General features: G+C 38.7%; 1 protein-coding gene across 1 annotated transcript; it reads right to left on the reverse strand.

The window, feature by feature from the left end:
- Positions 1-2,610: 2,610 nt before the first annotated feature.
- Positions 2,611-18,931, reverse strand: LOC120782415 (protogenin). Its single transcript, XM_040114664.1, has 12 exons — positions 18,822-18,931; positions 18,507-18,704; positions 18,288-18,435; positions 15,628-15,696; positions 8,761-9,076; positions 6,143-6,535; positions 5,838-6,081; positions 5,308-5,744; positions 4,453-4,750; positions 4,222-4,391; positions 3,039-4,163; positions 2,611-2,973 (listed from the first exon to the last, which is right to left on the reverse strand). Exons 1-12 carry the CDS (start codon positions 18,928-18,930, stop codon positions 2,611-2,613), a joined length of 3,870 nt encoding a protein of 1,289 aa, XP_039970598.1. The 5' UTR covers position 18,931.
- Between the last annotated feature and the right edge of the window lie 4,838 nt (positions 18,932-23,769).

The following is a 23,769-nucleotide window of genomic DNA, read 5'->3' on the forward strand; positions in this document are numbered from 1 at the left end:
TATAACATAATAAGCATGGAATCAACATAATAGTAATATAACGGTGAAACAATAAATCCTTCTGCAACTTAATATTTCTCGCATTCTCTGATCTTTGCTGATCTTTAAAAGCCCTACAACTAAATATTCAACTTAGCAACGTTATAAACTTAAAATACAAAAAAACCACATATATTTTAAATAAATAAACTTTGTTAAACAAAAACTAAACTAAACTAGCCTCAGTTGATTTTAAGAACAAATAAACTGAAACACCATGAAGCAAAATATTGGAACTCACATTCCGACGCAATTAAAAACAAAGTAAATTATATTATGATTTTCATCCACAGCAATGCGTAGCTTCATATGTTTTCTTACAGAGTTCAATTCGTGCTTCAGAACACGCAATTCTAGTTTATAGTTTCTTATGTGTATATAATTTGTTATTGAGGTGTTATCAGGGTGGGTTAAAGAAAATCGATTTTTTGTTTGCTTGTTACTCTGAAAATCTAAAAGATAGGTTCTTAGACAGCTCTAAGAAAATTTTTCCAAGTATCAGCTCTTAATTGCAATATGAGGGTCTTCCGCATTACCGGTTTCTATTATTTTTTATATGTCAGATAGTAAAATGTATACTTCGCTTCTAGCTTTTGAAAAGATGTTTCGTTTCATAAATTTTGTAGGAAATTAAGTGCTCTACAAAATGGCCTCTTACAATTTTTTCGTAAGTCTAACTATTCAATTGATTGTAGTTTGATAACTTTTGTAATTTGATGAAAGAAAATCATTTTAAATGACACACAGTCTTGTACGAAATTGGACTTTTTTTCCTTTTTTTCTTTCTGTTTGTATACTCTGAACAGGGTATATTAAGTTTGCCATATAGAAGGAAGCGTCGGAGACCCTATGAAGTATATGATGGGTTGTCAAAAAAGTCTTGCGGTATTTTTTATTGAATTTTTCTTTTTTATTGAAATAGAAATTAATTTTTGATGACTCATGCCCAGCTCTTGACCGATACTACGGCTGCTACTATGCCGGTCTCTTTCGACCAATTCAGCGATTTTATCGCAATTTTCGACGACTAGCCTTCCGGAGCGTGGCGCATCTTCCACCACCTCTACACCAGAACGAAAACATTGAAACCATCGTTGTGCGGTGGAAATGGAAACTGTATCGGGTCCATAAACTGCACAAATTTTATTGGCGGCTTGAGATGCATTTTTGCCTTTATCGTAGTAGTACTGTAAAATATGCCGTAATTTGCTCCATGGTTGCGACGCTATAACTCACGAACGACTTAAAAGAAACGACAATCAATCAAACACGTGTTAGCTCGTGAAATGGGCTTTCCAAAAAGGTATAGCATGACCCGATGCGACGAATAAAACTAGAACAACGCGCTTTCAGCGCCAACTAGCGAAAATACCGGAAGACTTTTTTGACAACCAATATAATTATAAATGATAAGTAGGTTGAGTTGAGTCTATATATACGAACTAGTCCCTCTGTTTTTAAGATATCGTATATATGTACATATAGCTGCCATACAAACTGAACGATCGGAAGCAAGTTCTTTTATGGGAAACTTGCTCATTTGACGGTATATCTTCACGAAATTTGGTATAGATTATTTTCTAACACAACAATGTAATTTTCGAAGATATTGTTGAGATCAGATTACTATAGCATATAGCTGCCATACAAACTGGGCACATAGTTACTAAAAGAAATGCACCTGTGAAGGATATATTAGCTTCGGAGTTAACGTTTTTCCTGTTTTTTTTTTGACAGGCATTGAAACATGATATTTCAAGTAGCTGGAAAAAACATATGAATTCTTCCATCTGACAGTAAGAAAACTTTAAGGTGCAGGACCTTCCCATTACAATTAAGAGCTCATACTTGAATTGACTTTCTTAGAGCTGTCTAAGAACTTATTCTTCGGAGTTAAAAAGGCTTACTTGGAGGAGTCTAATAAGAACCTATCTTTCAGAGTACTAAACAAAAAAAATTGTTCCTTATTTTTGACACACCCTATTGCATAGACAAAAACATTTTTTAATATATTTATATTAGTTTTTTGTGGTTAGGTCTGGTACTGTGTGTATAGGTGTGCTTAACTGTAACTATAAACGGCATAAATGCATATTTTCTATTTACCACAAGATATACTCTTCGTAAATATTAGCTAAAAGCATTTTTAATGTGTATATATGTAAACTAAACGCTTTGCAGCAGCTAGAATAGCCATTTTCGCACATTTATAAAATATGCTAAAGTTTTTTAACATGTTTTTTTGGGATCGGAAAGCCTATTGCTATAACTATTGCTACCTTCTCTTTTTAAATATTTGTATAAGTATGCTTGTGTATATAAATCTATAGGTTTTGGAATGTTTCTCTTTACTGTTTTTGTAGGTTTAAAGCGCACGCATGCGCGGATACATGTTCGGCGGCGTCCACAGCGCGACGCCTAATCACTATTTTTATCCTGAATGTGTTTCGTTTTCCACAATTTTTGCCTCCCTGAAATGACTCTTACTGACTCTTACTTACGTGAAACTTGAATTTTCTTAGCTTTTTTAGGTGTGTGTATGTATGTATTACATATACTTAGCGTAAGCGCTCAACCGTTCGGGTCCACGTTGAGACGACGATGCGCGCCGCTGAACGCCACACTAAAAGCATTGCTATTACTGCTCGACGCCGACGTAGACGCTGACGTTGCAGCCGCGGTAAACGGCGGCGCCGTAGTGGACCATGGATTCGCTGACGCGGCCGTAGCAGCAGTGGCTTTGCCCGTGGCAGCCATCGATCCAAAGGCAGGAACTATGGAATTGTTGCGCGACTTATTATTGTCCGCAGTGGATTTTTTCAGCTTAACCGAAGCGCCGCGTTTCAGCTGATTGGCGGGACTAACTAGAATTGTAGAAGTACTTTTTTGGTTGGGCGCATGCATGGTGGCAATAGTTGTGGTCAGCATTGCAGGCTTCTGAAATATAATTTATAATAAATACTAACAAGTTCATTCAAATAAAAGAAATAAGCACTCACTTGCCCAGCGCCTGCCTTTGTTGTTGCTATTCTAGCCGCATCGCCTGCCACTGCCGCACTCGCTGTTGTTCTGGCTACTGTTGCAGCCTTGAAACCATTCGTTAGTGCCAACGCTACGGCAGCTTCGCTGGTGGGCGTCAATGTTGCCGCGACCTCTTCGTCCGCGAGCAAACAGATCACATCATTCGATTTGGAATGTTTGGAGTAATTCGCATGGAACTGTTTTTTACTACTATTACTACTACTACGACTACCGTTAGGACCACTACTACCACCACAGCTGCTACTGCTAAAACTGCCGCTGCGCTGTTGGCCGGCTACGCCGAGCGCCAGCGTGGTTGGTGGCGTTGACATGAGTGGCAACGTGTTGGGCGGCACGACATAACCGCTTGCATCACCCGCGCCAGCGTCACCGCCATTATTGGCATAATTACTTGAGGAACTATGTTTGGGCAGCGCCGTGGCCACGGTATTGGGCGGCGTCTGCTTGAAAGGTATGAAAAAGGGATGTGCACCATCCGGTGGTGCTTTCTCCGGCGTTGAGCTGCACAACGGCAGCTGTGATACGTTCGCCCGCCCATCCAACTCATAATCGTGCTGTGTGACATTGGGATTTGGCTCCACTTCGACAGTGAGTTGACGTCGCACAACATTACCGTTACCATTGCCATTCGGTAGTTGCGTGGTTTGGTATTCTTTTGGACGCGCGGCATGTATGTCGACATAACGTCCACTTTTCGGTATCAACGTCTGCATTTCGTGGCAATCCTGCTGGAAGGTGCTGCCGCTTAAACCACCAGCACTTTCACTGGGTATACTGGGATTATTCAGATTACCGAAATTCATCTCTGATGGCGAACTGAGATGTGTGGGTCCTTGTGTGCGCGCCTTATAGCGTCGTCTTTGAAATATGATAAGCAAGGCGAAGACAACTACACAAACCACAGAGAGCAGTGAGCCGATAATAATGCCGCTATAGACCTCTGATTCGCTTGAAGGGCATTCAATCTCCAGCGAATGGTGACTTATGCTACGCAAGTCAATGAAAATCGGTGCGCCCACACCGGTTTCGCCGACAACGCGTACAGTTACATTGATTTTCGCCGTCTCGGAGATGTTCGGAAACTGTGCGGAAGAGTTTGTGGTTATTCTCATAATAATCTCTGTTTATTCTTCTACTCACCTTAAAGGAACATGCAGTACAGTCCAAAACGTTGACCTCATGTGTCACATTACCCAAGGTCCACAGTATGTTGTAGTGGTGAATTTTGCCGTTGGGCTGCAAAGGCGGATCCCAAAGCAGTTTTAGGCCATTGTGTCGTATAACGCGTTGATTGCTGATCGTTCCCGGTGCTATTGACGGTGAAAGTATTTTAGGTATAACTCTCGTAAAGTATATGCATTTGCAACTTACGATCGGGCAATGTTTGTCTATCCACTTGTCCATAGAATGTTTGTGTTTTGCAGCTGAAGAAATTCACACGATAACGCTCGGATGGCTTGAGACCGCGTATAACCACTTGTGAATTGGTTATCGGCAGTTGGTCACATTTCGGCTCCTCTTTGCGTATAATGGGGAACTGTATCTGCCAGTGACACGCGTGTACACACGATTCATTGAAATGTTCATGAAAGTGAAAGGTAAGCATGCGTGACTCCACTATGCTGAGACGAAACGGTGTGTTGGCGAGCTCGTTGGTGTCGTTCTCAATCTGTGGAATTTTAATTTACATCGTCAACTATTGATATGGTATATATTCCTAGACTTTTTGGACTTGTTACATAACAAAATGTTCGTACCACAAAACGAAATAAATGTTCTTCTTCTAACGAAGTTGTAAAGGAAAGAGCTACTTAGAGACTGACCGACTATAGCTGGAGCAGTGTTATATAAGTGAGAACTCAAAATGTAGAGGATTCATGTTTCCCGGTTTCTGCTATTCTGCAGCTATTCTGGAGCGTAAGCTCAAGCTTTTAAGGCGAAAGAAATTTCGATTTCTGATCGCAAAACTTTCGGAATAAAGAATTTACTCAAGAGGTCCGAGGGAGACTCCTTTTTTAATTGTTGGAAACATTTACTTTTTCATATTACTTCGTCGGATAAATAAAGTCGATCATTCCAAAAAATATATAAAATCGGCTAGACTTTCATATATACATACATATGCATATACTCGTAAGATATTGGAAATAAATTCAATTACATAAAGCTGTCAATAAATGGTCAAGGTTCGGTTTTTTGCAAGTAAAAAACATTCCTAAAACTTACCGTTTTCCATTGCACATAGCGAAAGTCCTGCTTTAGATGTTCATTTTCACGCGTGATAATTAGGACACGTAATTTTATGCGATTGAAATTCTCCAACAAAACACCCGTTACATTGGACAACACTACCAAACTAAAAATTTCCTCCTCCAATTCCACATGACTGTTGTTATCAATATAACCTGCCTGAGCGCTCCTCAAAACCGCACGCGTCTGTGCTTTATTGAGCGCTTCAATATCACAGAGCTTCTGAGCGACATCCTCCTGTGTGAGGTCCACGTGCTGCACAGTACCACGTAGATGCTGACTAAGCAATTGCTGCGGATGCGGTTGTGTGTGATTGCCGGAGAATTGGAGTATAAAATACTTCTTGCCCTTCAATTCCGGCTGTGACCAAGTGACAAAGGTATCATTGCCCATGTGCACCAAATGTAAGAGCACTGCGTAGGGAATAAGAATGAGAATACGAGTGACATAAATTGGTTAAAATTTGTTTACTATCCTCCCTCCCAAATAAACAATTAATAACTCACAGCCTTGCGTGCAGCATGTCACCGGTGGGCTTCTTAATGAGCTGAGTATTGTCTGTTGTTGTGTCTTGTTGGCCAAACGTATCTCTGAGGTCGGCACTAGTACGCGTGTGATCAGCTCAAAGGGACGGTAAACGGGTAGGTGGCTTGAGATGACCAAATGTGAGGTATGATTTAGTTTCATCGGCGCGAATGGGGAGATCCAACGATGCGGATTATTCTGCACAATGTGCACAATGAAGAGCGACTGTACAAAATATTAATGCAAACATTAATAAAAATAAAAATAATTATAATTAAAAGCTTACCTCAAAAAAGTTGCTTTCAAAAGTCACATTGATCGTATTAAAGCTGAGCGCATAGCAGCGTATATTCTGCAGTGGATTCTTCAGCAGCAAACCATCGTCTTTGTTGCGGAAACGCAACTCGCCCGCACTGTACACCTCTCCGGCGATATTTCGTGCGAAGCATTGATATATGCCCGCCTCAATCGGATCGAAGGAGTGTAAATGCAGTTCGTTGCCAACAATGTAGCGTGTGTAGGAACTTTTGAGAGGAACCCCATTGTGATACCAGCTTATTACCGGCCGGGGATTGCCGGTGGCGTTGCAACGAAATTGCAAAGAAGCGGTTATCAGTATTTCATAGGAGATAAGTGGCTCGACGATCACCGGCGGTGCGGTCACGATTACATGGAAAGTCTGTGGAAGAAAGTAAGAAAGAATTTAGATGAAGAGAAAACGATATATCGACCGGACCATTCCAGATACTACTATTCTCCGAATAACTGTAAATATATAAAACAAGTAAGTTTGGATAAATTCGGCAATAACCGAACACTTTATACTCTCACCAATTGGAAGGATTAAAGCAAAATTTCTATCCGAATTTCAATAATACATACATATATCTGACACCAATACTTTTGGTAAAAAGTTCGTAATAGGAATTGGCGTCCACATATTCGTTATCAGGGACGTGAACAGTTGCGGTATGAATTTGGAAACTTTTGGTCGTTAGAAACCTTAAGTGAAAAGGGGGGTCTCTCATCCGAGGGAGTGCTTTCTTCGTGACGGGTTCCAAACCCAGCGCACACTACTCGCTTTGGCTCGCCTTCAAACGGATGTTTTTTGGCTAGCCAGAGGACACTTAGTCTAAGACCGGAAGTCGTGAGCTGCTTGAGTAATGTAAAATAATCGTTTTTGGCCACTCCCTAGTGAATGGCGCTCCTCACTTGCGTGAACTTCGACACATGCCTCCATCCTCCCTATTCATCGTGTAAAATTGTATCAGGATACATTGATTGGTTCTTGATTCGTATATTGGAAAGTGAAGGAATCAGTTGGAGCTTAAAATGAAGCTATATAGAAAGTAGGCGTGGCGATTTCGCCCTGTAAAACGGGAATGTCAGAATAATGCGATGTACCGAATTCGGTTGAAATTAGTCGAGTGAATTTTAAATTTACGTCCAATTTTGACACAGGTTCATATAATAGGTGATCCAAGTAGAGGTACTTTTTTAAATAGCCTTTTTTTGACAGATTACGTGTTAGTCGTGTCAAGTTGTCATGTTATGTTTGTTCAGTATTGTTTGGCATTTCATCATGGAAATACTTAAGCCTGAACAACGTTTAAAAATCGTTCAATTTTATCACTAAAATTTACCCTACTTCGTGCAACACTATCACCCGTCTTGAGACCCAGCATTGAAAAATATTGGAACGAATAGACCACGTCCAGCACGCAGTGAAGAAAAAACAGCAGCCGCAGCTGAGAGAAAAGTTCCAAGAAGATTCAACGTTTTAAACCCAAATTTTGTTCTGCGATGAGGCCCATTTCTGTCTCAAATGGCTCAAGCAAAATTGCCGCATTTGGAACGAAGAGCAACATGAAAGGAAAAGCTGCCATTTCATACAGTAAAAACAACGCTTTTGTGTGGTTTGTGAGCCGGTGAAATCATCGGTCCATATTTTTTCAAAAATGATGTCGATGAGAACGTAACCATCAAAGGCGACCGCCTTCGCGCCATGATACCTGACTATTTGACGGCTGAAATTGCAGCTCCTGATCTTGGCGACACTTGTCGCCACTTCTCACATATCGCATCAATCAATGGATTTATTGAGGGAACACTTCGGTGAGCAGATAATTTCACGTTTTTGCGAATGCAAAAAATGTTCTTTCAGATAATAATAAACATTTCTCATTAAACTTGAGGTTTCTGTGTTTTTTCTTTAAAAAGTAGGGAGCCTCGAAACGGATTACCCTTTATATGTGAGTTGGGTAGTATCGACCCGGTTTTATGTTTTATTGTTATCATGTCACTTACTAAAAAAATTTGTTTCATTAAGGGACCTCACAAACAATAACTAATCTTATTGAGTAAAGTCAGTCGGATGTTCGAAAATCCTGATATTAGTTATATGGGGGCTTGTTTAAGTTTTCGCCCAATTTTATCCATTTTGGGCACAAAGATACACTGTTATGAGTGTACAGGTATGTTCTACATATTAGGTAGATGCGGCCTCAGGGTAACATTGACCAGATTCAACCCATTTTTGGTATACAGAGATACTTTTGTCAGAGAAGAATTCTCTTTACATTTTAATTGTATATCCTATACATTGACCGGTATTTGTCTTAAAAAGTCATAGCTACCCCTTGCTGCGGCTATTGCCTCTACCAAATTATACACATAACTTAATTTAGTGCTTAGTTATGGCTAGATTTAAGTTTAATGGCGTTTTGGATCAAAAAAAGTAGTTAGCCATTTTTGACAAGAAATCAAATGTTAACTATTACAAGTAAAGAAACGGAGAAGTCCGCTGTTGATTTGAAAAAATAGCTCGAAAAACCTTTATCCTTTAGCAGTTCCATTAATCCCGTAATATTAGTTCATCAATAATGATTCCTTTTTCATTCTTACCTGATTACTTCGCCCACTTATGCAGCTGTAGTAACCTTGATTTAACTGGCTCGCATTCTCTATAACAATTTCGTTACTGTGATTACTGATCTTCAGCGCCGCATTATTCAATGTGCTCCGATACCACCACTCAATCAGCGGCCCGTCGATCTGATTATAACAATGTAACAGACAGCTGCCACCTGTTGGAACGTACTGCGTCGCATTTTGCAGACTGGGTAAGAGGTCATTATGGCTAGTGGGTGTAGGATCATCGAACACATTGAAGGCCCACCGGAACAGCGTCTTGGAGGCAAACTGATTTTGCGCTAAGCATCTGAAAGATACAAAAAATAAAGAAATCAACATTTATAAATTGGTTAAAAAAGATAGCGAATATATCTGTAAGATATTAGAAAATGTAGGTCACATAAAAATTAAAATGCTTTAATATATATAGGTCGTTTTTTGAGCGTGGGTACTTTAGAAGGTATTCGCCCTTAAGCTGCTTAAAACTGGACTCTCGTCGACTTTAATCTACTTTATTATGATTGCGATCTTAGAAAAGATCTTGAAGGTTTCTCTAAGTGAAGAACTCAGTACTACTAGAGATATGGAGTACTTTGAAGGTGTTTTTTTGTTTGCGAAAGTTCGAAAGGGAAGTTGCTTCGGATTTTTTTTCTATAAATAATCTTTTTCGATGAGTTTACTATTTATCGGTCATAGCCTTAATTTTGCAATTAGACTAAATTCTACCGTGTTCAATATGTCAGTCATCTTCGGAATATTGACGAGCATAAAACATCGTCAATGGAGATCAGGTTACTAAGCCACTTGGTATTTATACCAAAAATAGCCTCAACATTTATCTCAAGGAACTGCTTTTCTCTTCTTGTTGTATTGTTTTTCAAAGTTACTGAATATGTTTAGTACATAATGACAGTGTTCTTCTTTCAGCATTAGTTTCTTTATCATTAAATAGATCTCGATATGAATACATATTTTCTAAAACCAGGAGACAACAGCGCCTTCCCTTTAAATAACATTCTTCCAATTTCCTTTAGCCTTTCTATCCACAATAGCAATAATTAAATAAAAACCAGTGTTTTGTAGGGACATGGCTTACACATATTAAGTATATATTTGGCGTATAGTTACTATACGCCTTTATTCTTTATTGTCCCTAATGCATGGATACAATCGAAAAAAATGGATATGTGACGAAGATTAACCTAAAATAATGTTACGCTCGTGCACGTAAGCACATTCATTTCGTAAATCATGAATTAGTGTATATTACTATGAACGAATGAATACCCTGCAGGGAAAGCAGGTAGTGAAAGAATCGAATAATCTAATTTTACAATTTTTTGAAAAATAAAGTTTTTAAATTTCAATTCAATGGCCTACAATACGGTATATTTATATTGTGGAAGAACGTGAAGAGTTTCTAACGGGTGACCCAAGTGGAGGTACTTTTTCAATAGCCTTTTTCTTGGGACAGATCACGCGTGAGTAGTGTCAAGCTGTCAAGTTATTTTTGTTTATTGCTATTTAGCATTTGATCATGGTTTCCGAGTCAAATTTTGTTCAGCGATGAGGCCCATTTGTGGCTTAATGGATATGTAAACCTGCAAAATTGCCACATTTGGAACGAAAAGCAACATTAAGAGATTCAAGAACCATCAATTACGACCGTTATCGCGCCATGATAACCGACTATTTGAAGTCTGAAATTAAAGCTCGTGATCTTAGCGACATTTGGCTTCAACAAGACGGTGCACAGTGGTGCCGCTTCATACAAGCCGCGGCAAAAAATAGAAGGAATCGAGGTAGGGCTTTGAAATTTGGCACACATCTCTCATATTGCCAAATTAGATGAAAAAAATTTTTTTTTTTAAATCCGCAACCAACCACGCCCACCACCCATATAAAACAAAAATCAAAAATCACCCTACAGTAACAAAATTTTCTACAGTGTAATATTTTGTAAATATAAGCTTGTCCAGAAAAAATAAATCAAATCGGCCCACAATTACGCCCATCTCCCATAATCACAAAAGTTGCAATATTTTCGCTGTTATCACAGCTAGACTGTTAAAAATTGTCAAACGGATTTGAATCAATAAAAATTATTATTTCTCTAAAAATGAAACAAGTCCGCCCACAACTACGCCCACCTCCCATATAACATAGCCAATAAATATTCAAAAATGATCATATATTATTAATTATTTATTTAACAAGTAATTTTTGAACATCATCGTCCAATTCTAAAGTTTTATTTTTGGGATTTGTTCTGAAACCATTAATAAAAGGATCCGATGAAGCTAAAAGCAAGTGCATTACATCTTTGAAACATTACAATTAATATTTTATGGTTAACTTTTGAGTTTTAACCTTTGCAATATTCATCACATTTTTCTGAGTAACTTTGCGTTGATACTTTGTTGGACTTTGAAGCTCTCCCAACAAAAAACCATTGAATATATCAAGCCCAAGTATTCGGATAATGTTATTTGATTAGTTCTTAGCTTAAATTGAAAAGATGGTACAAATTTGGAATGATAAAAAATCCTTTTTTTCCGCTCTGGCACCACTGTGCGGCGTCACTTCGCACACATCGCATCAATCCATAAATTTATTGAGGGAACACTTCGGTGAGCAGATAATTTGAAGTTTCGTGCCGGTCGATTGGCCACCAAGATCATGTTATATCACACCGTTTTACTTTTTTCTTTAGGGATATGTAAAGTCTAAAGTCTATGCGGACAACTGCTTCCACCGGTGGGTACTGCGTCGCATACTTTCAGAGCTGGAGTGTTTTCATATATACGGACGACATGCTCTAGCCAGCATAACCGCTGTCCCTTAATTCGTTTATCGTTCCATCGAATGCGATATTCGCCGTTGCAAATGCGCAAAGGACCATATACATATCTTCCGGAGAACATTTCTCTCGAAAACTCGTAACGTCGATTCATTAGATGTTGTTATATGTTCATCGTTTTTTGGCTACACTTGAGAATTTTGCAGTTAAAGTTCTCTCCTCAGTGATCACCTACTGAGCCTAACCTAACTTAAACTGGCTCGGTCCTAGTCCACTTTTCCTGTAGGTATATGTTCATATATTAACATTTTCGATTGCCTTTCGAAATTGTTTGACAGTAGTTAAGTCGCGCACCCCAAAAAACGGCGGCCACAATAACAGCTTTAAGTCCTAATTATGCTCTACTTATTCACCGCACCCAACAAAAACAGACTATGCTCATAGAACTTGCAGCAAAAACATCACCCTAGCGCACCCTAGGCTTGCCCGCTACATAACAAACTTTGCCGTCCGTCAGCGACTCCCCACAACTGCTGTGCTTTGAATTCTTGGGCCAGCAGCTGGCACTCGGGCGGCTAATGTGTGGTTGAATGTTAACTGCGACAATTACGCTCATCGTTGGAGTGCGAAATTTGCAGCTTGTAAATATTTCGCTACTGTCTACTTTGCCGCACGCTTTTAAATTCCGCTCGCATTGTTGCTATGCTTTTTTCGCCTTGGCGGCTTCTATGCGTGTTACCCTCACATAACATAAATAAATAAGTATTGAAGGTATGTGCGTATGCCGCTGTTGTATCACATTAATGTCTCTAATTGTTTTAGGCAACTTCTAGCTAGCTAGCTTTGCGCTTGCCAATAAGTTTGAGTGGAAGACTAGTTGCATGCCACATGCCGCATAGCACAGGGCAAACATAACAAACATAACGTGCTGCTGCCTTCGTTTGTTCGCACTTGTTGGTGCTTTAAATGGATATCTTCGCAGCACCAACTACTTGACTGCGCTGCAGTGACGTCAGCGGACTTTGTGGCAGCAGCTGCTACGACAACAACGCCAGCACCCGTCAACATTGTCAGCAAAAGTGTTAATAAGAACATGTTTTCTCGAATACCGTTTGGCGCTTAGCGAAACATTCATTTCGTTGTATTTATTATTGTTGTGTTGCACCAACGCATTACCCAATTGGCAATTAGAGTGACCAGAGTAGCGTAAAACTACAATGCAGCGGGCAAAGGGAGTTGTGCGGCTTGCAATAAGCCGCGACAGCAGCTGCTCATGTTTGTTTATGTTGATTTTGATGTTTAATGAAAGGTGTTGATACTTGTTGCATTACAACAACATAAAAAACAACAATGCGGGCAGTTAAGCTGATGCATGCTTCGCTACAATGTAACGCACGAAACAAGTTCACAATAATGATATATAATCATGCGATAACAACAGGTTGAATTATGGGCAGCTTGTGCAATTAACCATATTTTTCAAGTCAACTTTAATATTATTATAATTTAGGAATGCCCTCTACATAAATTTGTTTCATTTTTTTATACACTTGCAACATGATCCAGAAGAGCCGAGTAGTTCAGTTCTGCTTTAATGGCGATTCTTTGTGGCACCAGATGAAAACCAGATGGACAAACAATTATAACAGACAAGATGAAAAGCTCGGATCGTTTTAAAGAAATCACATTACTCAACATACATAGTTCCCTTCGAAGGAAATACACCAATTATAGTGATCTACAATTTTTTGTACGCGAATTTTCGCGTTTAATGTTAATGTTGTTGCTTTCAAAATAGTCTCCATTCGATATTAGGCACTTATACTTGTCCTCCTTCGAATCATCGAAACACTTCTCAAACTCGATTTTTAGGAAAACGTTTAGCTTTTTCAGCTAAATCCATCTATGCTTGTAGAACCCCCTTTAAGGTTCTTTTTATTTGTCTTCTTTATTAGCGTATACACTGGTTACGGGGTTATAACCGAGTTCACAACAGCGCGCCAGTCGTTTTCCACCTGGTCTTTCCTACGGAGTGGACGTCTTCTTCTTCCTCTGCTTCTCCCGGCGAGTACTGCGTCGAATACTCTCAGAGCTGAAGTGTTTTCATCCATTCGGACAATATGACCTAGCCACCGTAGGCGCTGTCTCTTAATTCGCTGAACTCCCTAGACGAACAAAAATAAACTCCTTAAATCGCTCATTATTCCCGTCCTGCTATATGGTGCAGAGGTATGGACGGAGACGACATCTGATGAGTGGAAGTTAGTGGACGAGTTTTCATGAGAAAGGTTCGGCTGAAGATTAATGTTTTTTGCGGATTGGCAACGGTGAATATCGCATTCAACGATGGTTTCAACGTTTTCGTTCTGGTGCAGAGGTGGTCGAAGATGCGCCACGCTCCGGAAGGCCTGTCGTCGAAAATTGCGATAAAATCGCTGAATTGGTCGAAAGAGACCGGCATAGTAGCAGCCGTAGCATCAGTCAAGAGCTGGGCATGAGTCATCAAAAATTCATTTCAATTTCATAAAAAAAAAAATCAATAAAAATACCGTGTTCATTGAATCGATAAGCTAAAGCAACACTAACTTTGTACAAATCTTTCGTATACCGAAACTTTCATACACGTTACATCGACTGTCATCTTAAAGTATACCATCGATTTTTTTGACTTGCCACTACTTTCATTGTCTGCAGTGCTCATATGGTTAGGTTTAGTAAACCAGATGATCGTTATGACAGGACTACAGAAAGACCCACTAAAATATCTGAATTACCGCCAACTTCTAGTTTTGAATCAACAGGACCCTCGTTAAACGACAGGGCGTCTTGAGCCTACCATAAATTTATTATTGACGGTAATATGAATAATATGAACTCCGTCCAATTAGCTTGGCAGAATTCTAAGTGTTTGACAATTGTCAACCGAATAGAATTTAAGTGTGAACTGCCCAATCCACAAAAAGAGAGTCCTCAACATCGTATATAAAGTCTTATCGAGAGTAATGCATGAAAACCTGAAGACCACCGAGAAAATAAAATAATTCGAGCTGAATAGAGAATGTGAATTCTATAAGAGTGTACTAGCACGTCGATGATATCTCCTGCCATTAAACTAACAGTCATCGCACTAGCGAGTTGGCTCCCACGTCACTTTTGACAGTCATAACATCGAAGCCGTAGATAATTTGATAATTTCGTGTGTCTTGGAACCAGTATCAACACCAACAACAATATCAGCCTTGAAATCCAACGCAGAATAACTCTTGCCAACAGGTGCTACTTTGGATTGAGTAGGCAATTGAGAAGCAAACTTCTCTCTCGACAAACAAAGACCAAACTCTATAAGTCTTTCATCCTCCCCGTCCTGCTATATGGTGCAGATGCATGGACGATGACAACATCTGTTGAGTCGACGTAACGAATTTTCGAGTTACGCATTGGCGACGGCGAATACCAGAGTCGATGGAACGTTGAGCTGTACGAGATATACGACAACATTGACAAATTTCTGCGAATTAAGAGCCAGCGCCTACCCTGGCTAGGTCATGTCATCGGAATGAATGAAAACACTCCATCTCTCAGACTATTCAACACAGTACCCGTCGGGGGAAGCAGAGGAAAAGGAAGCCCGCCACTGCGGTGAAAAGACCAGGTAGAGAAGGATCTGGCTACGCTTCATGTCTCCAATTGGCGTCAAACAGCGAAAAGGATGAATGACTGGCGCGCTGTTGTAAGTCCGGCTATATCCGCGATAGCGCGGTCTACGCCAATAAATCATAAGAAGCTTCTAAAATAATGCTTATATTATATTGATCTCGTACTGTTAAATCATTAGATAATTTTCTTACGTTTTAAGACTGCTTTTAATTGAAAAAGGCATTCTGATTAATAAATAATTAAATTTTTGAAATTTTGATAATTTTGGAAATTTTGTCTTCGATTACTTTCACTTTTCTCTGTTCTCGAAAATATATATTTTTTTTTGATATACTAAAAGATATTTACTAACTTTATCTGCATTTCAAGACAATTTAACATAAATTAAAATCAATACTCACTTGTAACGCCCCGCTGCGTCCAGAGTCAATTTCCGTAACACCAGTGTGCCATTGGCAAGTATTAAATACCTGTAAAATTACAAAAGGAAATTATTTCATTTATTAATTCCACTGGTTTAAGCATGAATCTGTATCGCTGTAAATATGTCTTGTCTGTCTGCAAATATGTATTTGTGTGTAAAAATGAAAGATAATGAATAAATGAAATCTGAAACTGCCACAATTACAAAGCGGAAATCACTAAGACGACGCACTCAAGCGCACAAAGAAAGTCATCGTATTAATTAGAATGGCAGACTAATAGACGTACACCACAGCAATGATACCTGAAACTGGTGAACTTGATTGCTATTGCAATGTTAATTCTAATTCAGGCGATTCTAAATTGAAGAAGCTTTCTTAATCATAAACGATTTTTATTGAGTAAATAATTAAATATAATAATATAATTAATTTAGAATTTAAATGTGTCACAAGTTTAGAATTAAGAATTTAATAAAAGAATACTGTTATAATGCTCAACTTGGTTTGCCATTCCGTAATGAACAGACGTACTTCGGAACAACGTTCGCAAATCGTGCAAATTTATTATCAAAATGGCAGCAGAGTCCTAATTCGAAAAATCATTGAACGCAATCGAGGAATTGGGGAAAGATCTTAGTTTGTGGGTTTACAAAGTCGATAGCTGTGAAAGTTGCTATCAGATTTAGGGAATCTAGATTCCTAAATGTACCCGTGACTGAACATTTGAAAATCATCAAACATTTTGACTTCATACCGGAACACTTAGATCAGAGATTGGCCAAACCGAGCTCTGGCGGCTCATTCTCTGCCCATATATCCATATACCAGCGAGGAAGTTGTGGGTTTGAAGAAGCCGTTGGAGGATAGGGGCAGGTTTACTATCAAGAGCTCTCTTCCAACTCCAGCTTAAGACTTCTTGAATATTTCAGTGTTTTCCGAGGTTGCAGCCATTAGGGTAGCAATATATTTATAGATTCGGATTTCAGCCTCCTTCAGAAAAGTGACCACAGACTCAGATAGCAGGGCAGCGATACTAGCCTTGAACTCATTAACAACGTTCATGTTTGATCAAGGAGTGCCTAACCCCCCCCAGCAGAATCGCAGGAAATTCTAAAACTGATGACCTGGCAAGGAAAGACACCCTAAAACCACTATCGGTGGAATGGGAGCGGGTCAGTGCTCCCGAATCCTCTTGTGTTAAACTACTAGATAGCTTAGCTTCGCGGGAGCAGGCCAGCGCTGGGTTACCAACAGTTAATGTGCTGTTACAAAAACCTTTTGATCGGTCGCATAAAATAATAATAAGGCTAGCCCCTCCCTAGTTCTGGAGGTTTTAACAGGCTATCGCCCTATTGATGTCCATACTGCAGGGCTGGGAATCTTACCAGATGCCATCTGCAAAAGCTGTATGGAAGAAGACGAGGTGGAAATACTTCCTTCTTGACTGTCCCGCGTTTGGGAGGTCAAGGCTTAAACGCATACCTAATCCCATTTCTAAGTTCGAACACAGGAGTTCTTTTTTTTCTATGGCTTCACAAAGGACTACATATAGTAGTCCAGCTCGTGTAAGAGTTGAAGACGAACGGCCTTGTACCTTGTTGTACGTTCGGTGAATAGTCCCAAAACGAGATCCTGAATTTCACATGAAAATTTTTGGTCACCATGAAGGTCACTGTTGGTTTCTTTTTACGGGTTTATATGAAGATCTATGCCGACTCGGGACGATTGACCCTTAGAAGAAAATATTTGGCGCGTTATTGCTGGCATACGGCTCCAATTGCTGAAAGAAGTGGTCGAAAATGATGCGTTTGATGAATGTACGGTCCTCAGCTATGTTGTCAAGCATCTATTTTGAGATATCTTCGACATCGTTTTTGTAAAAGAAATATATATTTTGATAGAAGTGTAACTTTAACTCGCTTTATACGCAAAACAAATAAAATGTGTTCAGACTATTTTATAAGATTTTGAGATGTTCTTCTACTTGTATCTCTTCGATGCCAGCACTACGATTTGCAAGCACTATTTCTCAATTTTTGTTTGATGTTACCGTATTTAACCGCGGTGAATTGACGATTCACATAAGACAAGTTTCCTTTGCCTTCAAAATGTTTCAAATGTTCAAATGCTGTTCTAACTAGAAAAAATTGTTTATGGGTTCGGAGCCCGGAACCAGTCCAGTCAAATTAATTATTTAGATTCAAGTTATGGAAGAAAATGCAATGAATTTTATTGCCTTCTTAGAAGTTTTACTATATTAGAGACGCTAAGTTTTTTACAAAAAATTAAAAAAAAATAATATTTAAATTTAATGATTTTTGTTTTTTTTTACAAACAAGTAAAAAAAGATACTAAAATCTAATAAAAAACCATTGTATATTTTTTTAAATGGTTAAATGTCAGAGTACTTAGCGAAAAGTGGCAACAGTGACGGTTGAAATTGTACCAGATAGAAAGTTTGGCAACAATGGCGGTTAAAGTTGTACTACATAAATTGAAAAATTAGGTCTATGGTAAATTGAAATAAAATGTTCAAACAATGACAAATGCTTATTGGTTTCCACTTCCGATGCAGCCTTGGAACTATGAATTTTTGCATTTAGTTTTTTTTATTTATGTTTTTTGCTTCTACTCGCCTGTTGTCTTTGAATTGCTTTGATAACGGTACTTTTCCATAGAACCAGCTAATATTTGCCGGTGGCACACTTACGACCGGGCAGTCGAGTACGAGTGGTTGACCCACCTCAGCGGTAATGTTTGTAGAAGCCGTTACGCGTTTGAGCACTGCAAATAAAAAATGAGAAAATAGTTAAACATTATCGATTATTACACGGTAATGGTTTTGCCTTATTTACCCGGATACTCCACTGTGATGAGCACCGAAAGTATGGCCGTAGTGTTGACGTTGATTTTGCAGCGGTAAGCGCCAGCGGCGCGCTCAGTGGGCGGTAGGCGTAACGTGCCATTGCGATAGATTTTGAACTCGTTCCGTCCGCTGTGAGCCTCCACAATTTGGTCATTGCGATACCAGGTGTAAAAGTAATTTGTATCGTCTATGTGTGGAGTAAAAAGAGAGCAAAAGAGGGGAGGCGGAAAAAGAAGAAATATATGCATATACATGTTTATGTGTATTCGCTAAAGGTGTAGTTATTCATTCATAAATTGCTCACTGCTAAGATAGTAGTAGTTCTTCTCGATGCTGGCGTAGCACGGCAGATAATGATGTGAGTAGTGCTTGGTGATTAATAATCGTGTTGTTTCTGGTTTGTCGAGTTGCATAAATGGTCCAGAGATGATTTTATTACCGTTGGCGTTAACTGCAAGACAAAGAAGTATAAATGCAAATATATTGTATTAACTAAATACTAAACAAGTGGGCATAGAAAACCCGAGCAATTGCAAATTAATAGGAGTTCTCTCGAATACATAAATAATCAATTAATTAAAGTCAATTGCATATACTTATAATAATATGTTTAGATAACATTGGTCACAAGTCAAGTGTTATTAATTAATAATGAATACTTAATTATCAACAAGTAAGGAAGACATAAGTTCGAATACAGCCGAACTTTTTAGTTGTTGAAAAAAGGGATATCACAAAAAAGAAAAGGTTTTGGGAGTCAGGCTACTTGTCCAACTTTTGAACCGAATCAGTTCAAGTCTTCCGTATTTTTCGAAAATTTAAAGTTTCTAGGGGTATTTCGTTAGACAATATAATTTCCTCTTAGTAGCTTTGAACATAAATTTAAATTGAAGTGGGCGTGATTATTTTCCGATGCGGTCCTTAATGTAATCCGCTGTATCAAATATATTTATATAGTATATATTCTGGCTGGTGGCCGTTAATGAGCCCAGTCTCGAACGAAGCTTACGGATGCCATACACACTGCGCTATAAGAGAGTCTACTTGCACAGCGGGGCCTATAGTACTATACGCAAGCGGACATATATTCCTCTACACTAGTGAGTCGAAAACATGAACCAAATTAACAACTACAAAAAAAGAATTGAAGGAGTCCGGATCTCCCGTAAAATATCCGGAGCGAACTAGTTACGAAAAGAGGGCAGCGTTTGCAATAAGCTCGAAAAAACGTCCTTAAGACAGGAGCACATTCATGGTTTGGGTGCAAGGGCTGGCAAGAGCAAGTGAGTGGATGTTAAGCCTAGCTCTTGCATTTTCATTGGCGTGCTGGATGAGAGAGATGAAGAATTCCCATAGTCCACTGAAAATGGATGCAAGCTGCGCTGTTAAGCGAGGCGCTGGAGATGTTACTTAGCGATCCGAATCCGCCACCGTCATGTACAGATGCTGGCTGGTACCAGGGCCAAATCAAAATGATTTCTTGCGGCGATTAGAGATTGGTCGTACTATACGAAACTGCTGTAGCCAAGTTACGGGAGATCACGGAGATAAACAAGTAGCGGTGGACAGAAACGACATCCCGTCAAAACATCTGGAACTCGGCTACACCATAGTAGCAGAACTAAAACCTGCAATCTGAATGTGCTTACAGAGGAGAGATAATTCGTCACCGCTTTCCAGGACCCCGTAGCAGAAGCTGGCATGGACGAAGGATTGAACCGATTTCGAAAAGTGGCGAGGAGATCAATTACAAACTCACGAAGGTGAGAATCATTGATATAGCATCGAAAAGCGAGATCCAAGACCGAGAAAGACCCAAATGTATCAATGTATCTCAAATTTACTAGTCGTTTGCTCTGTCCGAAAGAAACAGCGAGACATCCGAAAATCTGTTAATATTTTCATCTTGATTATTTTGACATAAAAACACTATATCTATCTGTCTTACTTTCACGTTTTACAAACAGCCTTTACGTGAACAAAACAAAACTATTTTACTCTGTAGGAACACATTGCAAGTGTACAAAAAATGTTTTGTAGAGCTAAATGCAGGTGTTATACCCAAGTGCCAATTAGCATCAATTACTATTATAATTATACGCATACTTTAAATAGGACGGTGTTTTGATTACACTTAATACAACGTTTTGGGAAGGTCACAACGTAGTAATCATCATTAGCATATTATTTTAATTTCTATAATTTCATGTAAAAGATATCGATGTAAAATTTTTTTTTGCAAAGTAACGTTGCTCAACGCTTTAAAATTTAGCTTAGGTCAGTTATACACATGTAGTATAAGCAACACAGAATTTATTAGGACCTTGTAGATTTAAGTAGAAAATAGTGAGCTAGTTTCAGTTGAATAATTCTTTTATTAACTTTTTATTTTTGTGTTATTTGTCGATACGATTTTTGTAGTACGATTGCTTCTTTGCTTTAAAAAGGATCTCTTTTTCGGTGTTGGTTTTCCATGAAGAAACACTACTATATGCTAGACTCGAAAGTAATTCAAAGTTCAAATCATTCACTTTTGCCAACATTTTCATTGGTTATAAAACGAAGAAAAAGACCATTGTTATCACTAACGGGTGCCTCGCACAGAGGCAGGTTGACACTCTTCAAGAAATTTTTCGAAATTAAAATATCTTTTTTTATGAAGTTTTCAAAAATATTTGAACTTAAAGTGTTCAGTGTTATTTTAGTGGTTCAGCATATTGCTGCAATATCTTTATATATAAAAAGTACGTGTCACGTTGTTTGTCCGCGATGGACTCCTAAACTACTGAACCGATTTTAGTAAAATTTAGCACACTGTGTCCAGTTCGAACAAACTTAGAAGATAGGATAGTAAAATCAATCAATAGTTAAAAAATACAGTGAACGATCTATTAAATGGATGCTCTATTAAGCGGACATCTCCATTAACCATGCACATATTTGATATTTATTAAGTACAATCTATTTAGCGGACAATTGTATTTACAGGACAGAAAGGCTGGTAAACAGACATTGAGAAAGCAGCTTTAAATACGTTATCTATTGCAATGAAATTTATTTGTATGAACATATTAAAAATTAAACCTCTTTCACTGTATTGAATAGTTTATTATATGTGACCTGGTCTACGGAAAGGGGGCTTAGGTGTCAAAATATCAATTTTTTGTTTATTTTTTTGTTTTATTAGTTGTTTATTTTTAACAGCTGTTTCCCAGAAAAATAGTTTTCGCACGTTAGCTCCCTTTTCGTAGACCAGGTCACATATGAATAATAGTATAAAATATATACCACAGCAACGCGTGGCCGGATCCCCTAGTAAGTACATAAATAAATACGAACAATTTTAAAGCAATTGATGAACGTTTCTCGTGTCTTCTTTTTCTTTCTTAGCATAACAGTCCTGGTGAACCATTGCTTCCGCAATTTCCTTTCAGAAAGTGTATGGCTGCGAAAGTTGCTTTTAGAGTTAGAGAATATGGGTTCCTAAATGAATACAAATCCTCACACACCGTACTCCCTTCATACCGGATTTCTTGGATCATGGAATCGCCAAACCGAACTCTGGCGGTCCTTTCTTTGTCCATATACCGGCGAGGGTGTTGTGAGTGGTAATAAGCTGTTGTAGGCGATGGGAAGAAGATTGTTGGAAGGATTTACTGTCCAGAGCTTTCTATTAACTTCAAGTTCAGACTTTCTGACTATTGCAGGGTTTTCCAAGCCGAGGTTGCCGCGAAGGTAGCAGTAGATTTATTGCTCCGGAGTGCAGCCTCCTTCAGATAAGTGACCATACACACAGAAAGCAGGGCGGCGATTCTAGCCTTGAACTCATTAATAGTGCGTTCAGGGTTGGTCAAGGTGTACCTAACATCGTTAGTAATAGCATCCAATATCTTTGTGATAAGACTGGTATGCGTGTCAGGCCACAGCGGAATTGCAGGTAATCGTAAATCTGATAAGCTAGCAAGAAAAGGTACCCTATAACCGCTGTCAGTAGAATGGGAGCGGGTCGGTGCTCCCTTATCCTTTTGTGATAGCTGAGCTCCGCGGGAGCTTGGCCAGCGCTGGGCCACCAACGGTATATTCTCTGTTGTAAAATCATTTTGCTAAAAGTTTATCGCAAAAGATTATGTGATCTCTTTGCCTCTCTTTTGTTGTGGGGGTTGGTGGCGGCTTGTTAACACCTTTGCATTGGTGTTCATGCTGTAAGGCTGAAAATCGCCATCTACAGAAGCTGTATGAATGAAGACGAGGTGGAAACATCTGAACACTTCCTTCTTGACTGTTTGGGAGCGTTTATGCGGTCAAGGCTTAAACACTTGTGAGAGCATACCCTCAGACATTACACCGAACTGGCGGGAATGAAATTTAAACGCCTGGCAAATTTACATTTTGCTAATTTATAAGTTCGAATACAGGAGTTCTTGATTTCTATGGCTTCGCCATCTAACATAACCTAACCACGTGTCCAAGCCAGTGATTCGCCTAGGTTGCTACGAATTTTATGAGGTTTTATCCTTTCATGAGGTGTTTAAGCTCTGATTTTTATCTCATATAATATGTGTCATCTTCCAACTTGACTGGCCATATATTTTTTTCAGTATTTTCCTTTCTTTTCTCTTCATAACACGAATAATTTTAAATAAACTTGATATAGTACAAGTAACATGTAGACTTTCACATTCCACATTCTTAAGCAATACCCGTAACATATGATGCTGTGTGTGGGTCCAAAGATGATATGAGCTTTTATACCTTTAATTTATATACTTATATTACATAACATTGTATGCTTGTGAGCATTTGAGAATTTCATCGATATATCACTGATACATATGTATTTATGTACATACATTTATACATTTAAAGGTAGGCCCGTGGCAAAGTGCAGTAGCAAATAACTAATCCGTGGCAATTTTATTGCTTTTTCACAATCGTGCGGATTTGCATACATAAATATTTATGTAAATACGTATGTACATACATACATATGTATTTGCCAACCCACACATAGCGGTAGCGAGATCAAATTGCATATACGCGCTTAACACCTTAAGCAATTTTTATGCGAAATACCTTTTAGCGAATCAACAACAAACAAATCAGCTCATAAAAATTTATGAATGCAAAAAAAAGTCGTAAAATGTGATTACTTATTTATTTATTTAATCTGTGCTCAAGGTTTCAATAAATTTCTGATAATTAAATTCTATTAAAATTGCAAAAGCGCAAGAGTGCTTTCCGGGAATCTAACA

Source organism: Bactrocera tryoni, chromosome 1 (genome assembly GCF_016617805.1).
Source record: "Bactrocera tryoni isolate S06 chromosome 1, CSIRO_BtryS06_freeze2, whole genome shotgun sequence".
Lineage (NCBI taxonomy): Eukaryota > Metazoa > Arthropoda > Insecta > Diptera > Tephritidae > Bactrocera > Bactrocera tryoni.

Coding starts and splice junctions, on each gene's coding strand:
- LOC120782415 (XM_040114664.1), bottom strand. CDS start 18,930: ATGCAACTCGACAAACCAGAAACAACACGATTATTAATCACCAAGCAC. Junction 9,077..15,627: donor GACGCAGCGGGGCGTTACAA/GTGAGTATTGAT, acceptor TGTATCTTTCAG/ATGCTTAGCGCAAAATCAGT. Junction 6,536..8,760: donor TAAGTGGGCGAAGTAATCAG/GTAAGAATGAAA, acceptor TTTCTTCCACAG/ACTTTCCATGTAATCGTGAC.